Source organism: Echinops telfairi, unplaced genomic scaffold, assembly GCF_000313985.2.
Source record: "Echinops telfairi isolate 266 unplaced genomic scaffold, ASM31398v2 ScPeMD7_7469;HRSCAF=8507_1, whole genome shotgun sequence".
Taxonomy (NCBI): Eukaryota; Metazoa; Chordata; class Mammalia; order Afrosoricida; family Tenrecidae; genus Echinops; species Echinops telfairi.
This window is the reverse complement of record NW_022111373.1, coordinates 58,068,464-58,080,822: the sequence shown is the minus strand read 5'-3', so window position 1 is coordinate 58,080,822 and position 12,359 is coordinate 58,068,464. Positions and strand designations below refer to the sequence as shown.

Sequence of the window (12,359 nt, the reverse complement as noted above, 5' to 3'; positions counted from 1 at the left end):
AAAAAAAAGAAGTCGAGGAAGGAAAAGTATGTTTAGGAAGACGTGTGGTTTTGGAAGAAATTGTACAATTATGTTTGACATGAGTGAATGATTCAATGATATGCCATATGTATTGGCTCCAAAATTATAACAAATTTAAAAAAACCCAAAAAACACAAGGGCATATATCCAGGAATGGGTTTTGGGCCTGTACCAAATCTGAGCTCCAACTTAAGAACACTCAGTTCCTACATCGTGGTTCTCCTCAACACTCCCCTTTGTGAAATGATCACTGAAGATAATGGTGCTGCAGCAAAGTGTGGTGAAGAAAGCAGATGGTGCCCGGCGATCAATTGGAATAGTGTCTGGGGTCTTAAAGGTTTGTATTAAACAAGCAGCCAGCTAAGCGAGGACTCAATTAAACCAACAGAGGAAGCACGCAAGCTGGTGCGATCTAAGGATGACAATGACAAGATTCGAATGTGGTGAGGAGAAAAGCATCCGAGCCAAAACCATGAATTCCCAATTGGTGGAAGGCGGTGGGGACGGTGGGAGCCCGACCCCCATCTGCTGGGAATCCAGTCAGACAGGTCCACTGGCAGATTCGCTCTGGCCACAGGCGAGAGTCTCAAACAGCTTACTATCAGGCAGAGACCATTGTGATTCTGATTACCCTGGATCGAACTCCTGTAGACACACCTGAATCTGTTCTGGATGCTTGTATCTCTTACTGGTTCCCTGACAGAAATGTCTTCCCTGGCTTTCTGAATGTTGTTGGGGGTCTTTTCCTTCTTATGCATTGTTTGTATTTTTGTCTGTACGCTATTATGTTTTTAGCCTTACCACTTTGTGTGGTTTTGTTTGTTATTGTTATTGTTCGGTCTCCCTGATGTGAAACACAGGAGGATGTATGCATAATGATAATAACTGACAAAAGAGACATAGGGAATGCATGGGTGGGGGGTGGATGATAGGGAGGGGAAGGAAATTATGGGAGCAAATAATGTAGACAGGAGGGGGGAGGGAGCACTAGAACAGATTATGATTGCATAACTCATCTTAAAGGCAATTTAACCATCAAGGGGGGTGGGGGGGAGGATGCTCTAAAATTGAAGTGGGGGTGATTGTACAATTCTTGATATGATTGAAAGATTGAACTATTGGATTATATAATATGTAAATTATATACCAATAAACCTCGGGGGAAAAAAGAATTTTAGTCAAGTATAATTAATTGGCTACTTTCTTCTGGGATATACTTTCTACCTGCTTCAATTCCTTAATATCACTGTATTTTTACATTTGCAGGTACTGAATATATATGTTCTTGATGATGATATTCCTGAGCTCAATGAGTATTTCCGTGTGACCTTGGTGTCTGCTGTGTCTGGAGATGGGAAAGTAGGCTCCACTCCTACCAGTGGTGCAAGCCTAGATCGTGAGAAAGAAACGACAGACATCACCATCAAAGCTAGTGACCATCCATACGGTAACCCACCCCTTGTGCAAATGCAGGTTTCTCTTCTCTAAGGGGGACTCAGGTTCGCTGAGAACCACCTAGGAGATTTCTGAATAATTGAAGTAGAATTCCTCAGACGTTTAAAAACCTACGCTGCCATCGTGAGGAATATTGTTTACTAAAGCAAATGTGAAGATCTTTTCCTAAACTTTAATAATATGATGATTTGGATATTTAAGGTACAGTTACGTGAATTGAACAAAATTGCTTCATCTGGCTATCACATTTTTAATTACCATACTATGATATGAAAACCTCTAAAGTGCTTTGTAATTTATAATTGGTTATGCTTCAAAAAGTATAATTATTATTGTATATTTATAGTAGCATCTTTTTATGAAAAGAGATAATTTGTTAATTTGTAAACTATCACAGACAATGATAATTTATTGAAAATTTTACCATTCTTAAGACTGTGCCAAAAGAATGCTCTTTTTTTTAACATTTTTTCTAAGTGAATGCCCTCCAAAAACTAGGGTGAGGTTAGAAATACTTGTGTAATATGGTTTCAAGGGATAAGAAATTCTCTCCTAGGTGAATGGGGAAAGAATGATGAGGCTACTTCTCTTTGTTTGCACCAGGCTTGCTGCAATTCTCCACAGGGCTGCCTCCCCAGCCGGAGGCTGTAATGACCCTGCCTGCGAGCAGCGTTCCGCACATCACTGTACAGGAGGAAGATGGAGAGATCCGGTTGCTGGTTGTCCGTGCCCAAGGACTCTTGGGGAGGGTGATGGTGGAATATAGGACGGTTTCATTGACAGCATTCAGTCCAGAGCACTACCAGGTAGCTCGTTTAATCTTTTTAAGGTCTATTTGCTTCTTAAAAGCAAACCTTAATACTTCTCTTGGAGAATTGGCAGGGGCTTGCACACTATGTAGAACACAGTCAATAAGGGCTACAAGCACTGGTGGCTTTCCAGCATTTTTACTTGATATAAATTAAGGTATTTTCATGGCTTAAAGACTAACATGATGCAGATAATTACCTTAGTGATTTCTTTTATACATGTAACGAACATTACTTATTTTAATGTTACAAGTTTTGGTTTAATTTATCGAAGATTACGTATTTCCCACACTTTAAACCCTCCTACTTACATCCATGTAGCCCTGGTGATGTAGTGGGTTAGTCTGCTGCAGGAAGGTCAGCAATTCAAAGTGACCAGTAGCTCTGAGACAGAAAGAAGAGGCTTTCTGCTCTCTTCGTGACTTACAGCCTCAGAAACGCAAAGGGGCAGTTATACTTTCTTCTGCAGGCTCTCGATGAGTTGGAAGTGTCCAGATGACAGTGCATTTACTTTCAGCCATCAAACCAAACTAAATTTTCAAAGAGAATGTATTTCCATTTCTTTTTAAATGATTCTTCACCTCAAGTGGTTTTCAGCACGTTACAAAGCAGAGCACTGTCATATGTAGAACCAGCAGAAGAGCCCCTCAGGGTGGAAGGCACTCAAAATCTGGCCGCGGAAGAGCTGCCCTCTCAGAGTAGAGCTGAGCACAGTGAGGTTCAGGAAATAAAGTCAGAGGGAATACAGCTTTTCGGATCTTCACTTGCTGATGAGGCATGACTCAAAATGAGAAGAAAGAGCTGCAAACATTGATTAATAATCAGGACTTAGGATATGTGAAATATGAATCTGGAAAAGTTGGAAGATATAAAAATGAAAAGGAATGCATACAGATACATAGTCTAGGCATTAATGAGCTGAAATAGATTGGTATTGGCCATTTTGAATCAGAAAATCATGTAGCTTACTATGCTAGGAGTGACAGATTTAAGAGGAATGGCGTTGCATTCATTGTCAAAAAGGACATTTCAAGATATATCTTGAACTACAATGCTCTCTGTGCTAGGATAATATCTATCAGCTTACTAGGAAATCCAGTTAATTTAACTTTTGTTCAAATGTGTGTACCAACAATTAAAGGTAATGGTGCAGAAATGGAAGAAATGAAAACAAATCTAGATGAGCCCAAATATGACTTTGAATATATTCCATTTGAACTTCAAGAACATCTCATGAACAGATTTGACACCTTGAATGCTATTGACAGAAGACTTGATGAGTTGTGGAATGACATCAAGAACATCATACATGAAGAAAGCAGCAGGTCATTAAAAAGACAGAAGAGAAAAAAGATCAAAGTGGATGTCAGAAGAGACTCTGAAACTTGCACATAATCACAGAGTAGCTAAGGCAAATGGAAGAAATGATGAAGTCAAAGAACTGAACAGAAAAGTTCAGAGAGAGCTTAAGAAAACGAAGTAAAAATAATAATTTATAAATCATCAAGGGTTTGTGAGGGGGAGGGGACGGAGAGGGAGAGGAAAAAATGAGGAGTTGATACCAAGGGCTCAAGTAGAAAGAAAATGTTTTGAGAATGACGATGGCAACAAATGTACAAATGTGCATGACACAATGTATGTATGTATGGATTGTGATAAGAGTTGTAGGAGCCCCCAATAAAATGATTTAAAAAAGAAAAAAAGAAGACAAAGTAAAATATTGTAATGTGCAAAAACCTAGAGTTAGAAACCCAAAAATGAAGATACATTCAGTATATCAAAAAATTAAAGAAATAAAGAAAAAAAATCAAGCCTTGAATTGCAATACTGAAAGATTCTATGGACAAAATATTGAATGATGCAGGAAGCATCAAAAGAAGATGGAAAAAGTTACACAGTCACTGTACCAGAAAAAGTGGTCAACAGTCCACCATTTCAGGTGGAGTTCCACTGTTTGCATTAGAGCAAGAACCAATGGTGCTGAAGGAAGAAGTTCAAGCTTCACTGAGTGTATTAGCCAAAACACAAGGCTACAGAACTTCATGGAAGGCCAACTGAGATGTTTCGATAAACGGATGAAGCACTGGATGCTCTCACTTGTCAATGCCAAGACGTCGGGAAGGCAGCCACCTGGCAAACCGACGGAAAGTGGTCCATATTTGTACCAATTCCAAAAACATGACCCAGCCGAGGGCCAACATTTTAGAACAATATCATTAATATCACATGCAAGTAAAATGATACTGAAGGTCATTCAAAAACAATTGCAACAGTACATCAACGGGAGCTACCAGAAATTCAAGAAGATTCAGACTAGCACAGGCACCCTCAAACATGACCGGCGGGGCACACATGGTCCGCCGAGGACATTTATCTGGCCCGGTGGGTGTTTTTGCCCCGTTTGTTTTTTTACTTCAAAATAAGATATGTGCAGTGTGCATAGGAATTTGTTCATAGTTTTTTTAAAACTATAATCCGGCCCTCCAACGGGTCTGAGGGACAGTGATAAAAAGTTTGAGGACCCCTGGACTGGAACACGAAACAAGGGAAAGTTGATGTCAGGTGAAACTTGGCTAAAAACATAGAATGTCAGAAATGTGCTTACTGGTGTTTTATTGACTATACCAAGCCATTTGACTATGGAGATTATAAGAAACTTTGCATAGCTTTGTGAAAAATGAGAATTCCAAACCTCTGTGTGTGTGTGTGTGTGTGTGTGTGCGCGTGTGTGCTGATGTGAAACCTGAAAAGGGGCCTGGAGACAATAGTTCTGACAAAACACGTGGATCCTGCATGGTTTAAAATCAGGAAACGTGAGCATGGGAGTTGTATCAGAGAACCTAGACTATATTAGTATGCAAGGGAGGCTTATTAACAGTCTGCAATATGCAGATGACACAACTGGCCGTGAGGAGGACTTGAAGCACTTGCTGATAAAGATAAAAATTTCAGCCTTCAGTGTGGATTACAACTCAATGTAATGGAAATCAAAATCCTCCTAACTGGATTAATAGGTAACATCATGATAAGTGGAATCAAGATCTTGATTGGATCCAGTATCAATGTAAGCACATGGAAGCAGCAGTCAGGAGATCAAATTAGACATTGCACTGGGTAAATCAGATGCACAAGTCATGGTATTTGCAGTTGCCTCCTATGCATGTGAAAGTTGGACATTGATCCATTTGGATTATAGTGCTGGTGAAGAATATTGAAAGTACTTTGAATTACCAAAAGAATCAACAAATCTGTATTGGGAGAGATACAGGCAGAATGGTTCTTAGAAGCAAGGATGGCATGATTTACTTTGGACATGCTGTCAGGAGCGATCAGTCCCTGGAAAAGGACTTTATGCATGGCAAAGCAAGGGCAACGAAACAAAGGGAGACTGTTAAGGAGACAGATTGACACACTGAACTCAGACTTAACAACTGTGAAGCCTCTACAGGACCAGGCAGTGTTTTGTTCTCGTGTATAGAGCCACTGTGAGTTTGAACTGACTTTTGGCACTTAACAACAACAACAAAAGTATGAGTTCGCTTCCAAGTGTTTGTGGGAAAATATATCTTTAAATTCCTTTTCTTTCACAATTGTTTTTGAGGCCCCCTCATATTTAATCAGGAGAATTCCTTTTATTTCTCTAAAAATAATTCTTTAGGAATTTAAGAATATCATATATTAAGATTATCATTTGCCTTGGCTACTTTTTAGATGAGTAAAAAAATCTTTCTGGTTTATTTAATTGAAAAATATTAAGTTACTATTTATATTAAATTTTTTTCATGACATTGCATATTATCAATTTTATTTTTTTAGTTAGGCCTCTCTGATATGTAACAAATTGGAACATAACAACTGTTCTCACATTGTAAGTTCATATACAAAATAATTATAACAACGGAATAGTGTTGTATTTGTTTTTCAGAGTGTTGCTGGTACCTTAGAATTTCAACCAGGAGAAAGATATAAATACATTTGTGTTAACATCACTGATAATTCTATCCCTGAATTGGAAAAATCTTTTAAAGTTGAATTGTTAAATTCTGAGGGAGGAGGTAAGTTTAGTGATTCAACATTTTCAAATATTTGCCTTTCCACTGGCTAAGATGATAGTAGATTTCACTAAGGAAATATGCACCTTTGAATGAACTTTAATACCGTTTTAAAGTGAATGAAGATCTAGTTTTTAGAGAGGGTGGCTTGATGACTAAGAATTGTACAAGGCTTATGGTGGAAACTTTCTGATTTTTAGTCCAATTCATTGGTTAAAAAATTGTCTCTACATAATTTTTGATACAGATTTAAAGAAATGTTTATTTAACTCATACTTTTATACACATACTTTTGCTGTTAGAATTCATCAATTCTGAATTAATATCTCTGTGTTTATTCTGCGGTCATCATTTTTCATGTGGTTTTGCTCTACTTATTACCTATTACTCTTAAAGTAGTTGTGCTTTTAGAACAAATAGAACTGCACTGAGTCACGAAATTACTGTGTCAGTAATAGGAGATGTCCATGCTGTACCTGTCTCCTGTCTTCTTTTTCCTCCCCTGCTTTTGACTTTAGAAACATTACCAAGTATAGCATAGGTTAAAATCTGAGCCAGTTAAATTATCTTTTACAACTTGGTTTTCAATGAAATAGGTTAAGAAGTTCTGAACCAATTTCTTTTTCCTCAATTCTAATATTCAAGAAGATGAATACTGAAGGTTTTTTGAATCTAAAACTCATTTTTTAGCAAAAACTCATCTGAATTGATATGAGGATATTTATGATTTTTATTTAACCCTGTTTAGACTGATTATTTTTGTTTCTGTGTAGGAGTACGTGTGTTTAATTATAAGATACTACTGGGAAGGTTATAGAATGCATGCACATGTACCACATATATGTGGACTTTTTTCGATCTCATATGTTTATGAAATTGAGGGTTGGTATGGTATGCATTAGAACATTCCCTTCTCTTATAAGACCTAGTACCCTTATTATGGAATGTCGTTTGATGAATATAAAGGTGAATAAAACTTCATGGTATTAAATAAGTTATCCAAAGGGAAAGATATATGTAGGACAGGAATTTTAAAAAGGTTTTGATTTTAGAATAAGTGGAACTTAGGGTATCTATGCAACAATCAGGAACCATGGTGGGGTTTTAAGATGTAAGCACTTAGCTTATCTGAGAGGTCTGTGGTTTGAATCCATCAGCTGCCTCAAAGGTGGAACGATGTGGACGTCTGTTTTGGTAAAGATTTGCAGCCTTAGACATCCATCCATTCTATGGGATGTTTCTCCTCTGTTCTGTGGGGTCTCTGTCAGTTTAAATCATCGATTCAACATCAACTTTTGTTGTTGTTGTTTGCAGCATTTCCCAAAAGTCCTGTTCCATGTTTCTAAAGCACAGGTAAAACATAGCAAGGAGACCTAGCAAGTTTGGGGGAGTAGAGAAGAGATTAAACTGTCACAACTTGGCTGAATGCATGGAAAAGTGGACATATGCTAGATGGCTTATTCAGCAGGTGTCATGTAAAAATACCAGCTTTGCTCATCTTCCAGAGACAAGTGCTCCCATTTCCAAATTATTATCTTTATGATATGAATTTCACTAATATAAAGGTCTCTGTAATGTGTTTGAAAAGTTGTTCTGTGTATCATTTATAGCCCAATACTAGCAACGTGTGTTAGTGATTATTACCTAGAATGAATTAACAAAGAAGTATCAGTTTATCCTCAGAAATTGTATTCATGATGATAGGGGTATTAGTGATTTTATATAAAATATTTTCTCCCAATATCTAGGGTAGACATTGTCATATTTCACTTACACATGGCTACTCATATGCAAACGAAATAATTTATTAGTAAACAATAATGGTGGGGAATCTAATTTTCTAATTAGTTGGAGTTGAAGGTGAAGGAATTGGATACTGGCCTCTATTCCTGGAGCATTCAAGAATCATAGGTGGGCACTGGATAATAGATGAAATAGCAGATCGATGCTAAATGATGCTGCAGGTCCAGGATGGATACCTTCTCCGACATTGTTAGGTTAGCCAAAGTACATTGAGGTTGAACTTTGAAGCACTTTCTCATGACTTTTAGCCCCCTCATATTTTAGATAATGTGGGAGCAAAATTATACCACTAGATAACTCTTGTAATTCCCTTTTGCCTTTTAAGTCTGTAAGGTGATTTTAGGTTCAGGGCAGCAAAAAAATCTCGTGTCTTTTACTTTCAATCATATTGAGGGAAAAGCAGAGCAGACATGACACAATGTCAGTCAAAGTACTGTTGTCCCCCTTCTTTCCCACTGCTATTTTCACAGCTCTCAGTATTGATAAAGTAACAACTGGGGTCTAAAAGGTATTTAAAGAGCCCTGGTGGTGCAGTGGTTAAACTATTTGAAAAGTATAACTTTCTTTTTATTAGATTCCTTATCTTTTGCCACCGAGCTTTTTTATGTTCAGTGTTTTTATTTTCCACTATTTTCTATGATCTGTACGATACTGTAAAAGATGGCCTCCTTTAGGGGTGAGAGAACCGGGGTTCCAAGGAGTGCAGTGAGTTGCTGAAGGGTTTATAGATAGTGTGCCTCATAACCAGGCCAGAAGCAAAGTACTTTAAACTTCATATCTAGGGCTCATTCACAAGGCTAGTGGGGAAGGGTATCGAAGTTGCGACTGATACATGTGGCAGAGATTTGAATGTGTGGCTGGAGGGAAATATTGGATATATTTTCCTGAGTGTAAGTAAGGCAGTTGTTGATTTGTGGGAGTGAGGTCACTTTTATAGGTATGTAGGCCTAAAAACACAGATTATATTTAAATTTTAATATTGATGATAGTAAATACATATTTAAATAATTATGCAGTATTAAAAACAATGCACATCGTGGTAAATAAGTCAACATTTAAAAATAAAATTAAATACGCAGAAATGGGAAATCCAAATTAAAATTTTTTCATGGGTTATTTCCTGAAATTTTGGTAAATTTTTGACATGCTTAATGCTATACTTTTGCCATTTGAAATAATTAATTTGCTATCGCAGGATGCCTTATTGGCTGAATATTACTACATTTTCCTCTTTGCTTGATATATTTTTAAGAACTGTCGATTTTCTCGTTGTGTCCATGTGTATTGTGTGGGTTGTGTCTCTGTCTGTCTCCTTGTGAAGTGGCTGAGCTGTTTAGGGTTGATGGCAGTGGTAGTGGTGATGGGGACATGGAACTCTTCCTCCCAACTATTCACAAACGCGGTAAGCAGCTCTGCGAAGGCCCTTGATTATCACACGTTTTCATTTCAATGCATTATTTCAGAGATAATAATAGTGGACACATACTATATATGGGCTCTTTACATATATCATAAAATTAAGTGTTACTGTCACTTCGTGCTGTTCTGTTGGCTCCTGTTATACTGTAGTCACCTACACAGGACGAAGTTAGACTTCCATCTCTGCCTGGCCCTGAAGTCCGCCCCTCCCTCCGCTACAGCAATCTATATATACTCACAGTCACATTTCGAAATAAGATCAATTAAATTTTATAAAATAGGTTTAATTTGATTTTTAAATATCATTTATGCTTTATTTCAACCAAGGATTGTGGATGTGTTTCTTGCTATGACTTATAAAAAACAAGTACTTAAAAACATTTTACATAGGTCTGATTACTCTAAAAATAGAAAAGTAATCCCTTTATAATTTCATTTGAAATACATCAAGCCGATCTCCTGTTTAAAAAATAAATACGTTGTTACATGTTATTCTTCCATACAGTAGCTACATGACTTCTTACATGTAGTATTTAATTGAACCAAATGGGGAACATTGAGTAAATAACTAGGAAATAAGTTTTCCCGTTAATGAGTGTGGCTATCAAAGGGAAGAGGAGGTTTGAAGTGTATGGGTATACAAATACGATCAAACATTTTTTTCCATAAGGATAACATAGTTAGAATATATGTTTATTGAGTAGAGCTCTAATGAACCTAAAATGTTGCTTTCTCAGAGTCAGGTTTTCGTTTTTGGGGTCAAAACTCATGTTTTCTCCCGCTGCTCGTTCCTAACTTCCATCTATGCCTCCTGTGGCCTCTGTGCTTGATTACTCTGTTCTGTTTGGAATCATGTACTCTTTTATGCAGATATAATAGCTACAATTGAAACTTGGATATACTTCTTAGAAAAAAAATAACTCTGTCTTTAGATCTTGACATTGTTTCAGATCCAAGAATGTAGTGCTTAAGACAGGAGAGACAGATTTATGCCATAATTTGACAATGAAAAGGCCTAGATGTTTAGAGAAACAAGTGTTTTCATAAAGGTAAGAGGCCTTTTGCCTCATGTTCTTCTGAGGTCAGCGAAGGTCGTGGGAGACCTTCCTCATTTAGTCTGTGTGGAAGAATGTTCTCTTTCATGGAGAAGAAAAAGAACAAGTTTTCCTTATTCATCTCCTCGTACTTATGTAGCTCTTGTTTATAACGTTGGTGCCAAAGTAGAGAGAGGTCATAAGTGCATGAATATGTGTGACAACCATTGATGCCTGTCCTTCTTTCTAAAACAAATTAGAGCTTACTCAATGAATGGAACGATTCTTTTGAAAAAAAGTAAGTTGTTCCGTTGGTTTGTAAATCACCGATTAACATTTTCTTGCTATTTGTTGGAACTTATTCATACAGCTAGTCTAGGAGCGGCTTCCCAAATCCTAGTGACAATTGCGGCTTCTGACCATGCTCACGGTGTCTTTGACTTCAGCCCACAGTCTCTCTTTGTCAGTGGGACTGAACCGGAAGATGGGCATAGCACTGTTATATTAAATGTGAGTACAATTGCCTTCATCATTTTTGGACACTTGCTGTTCTTTTAAAAATCTGCTTTATTGCACTATGAAATGTATTTTATTTATTTATGTACATATTTTTCTGTGTAGGAGGAGAATAAGTCTAATGACACAGACACTTCAAAATATCAATTAAATAGTGATATGCTATTTGTTTTTATATTTAGCTTTGCATATAGATTTGTCTTCTGAGAATTCACACCCCTTTAAGGAATATAATGGCACAGTACCACCGTTCTGTTTGCCGTAGATTTGTCTAGTAGCTTGTATTGGCTCTGTTAACAAGATTTCTCCAAAATCTCAATCTTGAAATACAACAAGATTTGTTTGTTTTTTTTACTTATGGCAGCTATGCAACTTAAGTTGACAAGGGGCTCTGATCATTGCAGTCACTTAGGACCAATGCCTACATCGAAGCAGGTTCTTCCACCATCACAAAGGGGAGAAAGCATGGTTGTGGAGAATTGCGTAGAGGCTCTTACAGCCTCTTTCTGGAACTCATTTACATGTTGTCCACTAACATTTCCTTTGTTAAATCACATGGATAAGTCTGTGGGTGGAGAAGCTAATTCTCTTCTTCTCATCTCGTGGAAAGAATGAAAATCTAGGACATCTGTCAGCAGCAATAGAAATAAGAACTCTGTGTGTGTGTGTGTGTATTCTACTTTGTTCCAAGTGGGAATTAAGCAGAATATTTTTATTATGTACTCAGAGGTGTCCCTCAGCTTTCTTTTGATTTCCTCCAGTTAATAAGTAAAAAACACTTGAGATATAACTCTTTAGTGCTCTTTTGATACATTTTCAATAATGTACTGAAGAATCAATGGAGCAACTTTACAAGGGAAAACTCCTCAGAGAAAAGAGAATGGGACAGTATTTTTAAATTATTTGGTAATTTTATTTTGAATTTACATTCATATTGTAAATGCATAACATTGCTTTTATTTGGGACTTATTTGGAGCATTTTTAAGCTCTGTGTTCTTAAGATATTGACAAAAGCATTTTTTCCTTCTTAGATGTATTTGTTTTCCTTTTGCCTAGACACATTTTAATGTAATTTTGATTTTTGCAATGTATTAAAGATAAAATTAAAATTAAATGTGATGTGTTTAAAAATATTTTGCAGTCAACTTTTTAGGAAACTGTCACTCATCAATTTCTTACAATGCAGTCTGAACCTATTTGAAGTAAATGTAAAGTTCCATGAGTATGCTTCAATGTAAAATATTATACT

At 36.9% G+C, this 12,359-nt stretch overlaps 1 protein-coding gene across 1 annotated transcript in view; it reads left to right on the top strand.

Moving 5' to 3' along the window:
* Nucleotides 1–12,359, top strand: part of ADGRV1 (adhesion G protein-coupled receptor V1) — a 675,247-nt gene that overhangs the window by 92,337 nt on the left and 570,551 nt on the right. The window contains exons 21-25 of the mRNA XM_045285199.1: nucleotides 1,288–1,468; nucleotides 2,080–2,282; nucleotides 6,211–6,340; nucleotides 9,462–9,542; nucleotides 10,964–11,103. Of these exons, the coding sequence (XP_045141134.1) occupies nucleotides 1,288–1,468; nucleotides 2,080–2,282; nucleotides 6,211–6,340; nucleotides 9,462–9,542; nucleotides 10,964–11,103 (735 nt within the window). The remainder of the gene's footprint in view (nucleotides 1–1,287; nucleotides 1,469–2,079; nucleotides 2,283–6,210; nucleotides 6,341–9,461; nucleotides 9,543–10,963; nucleotides 11,104–12,359) is intronic.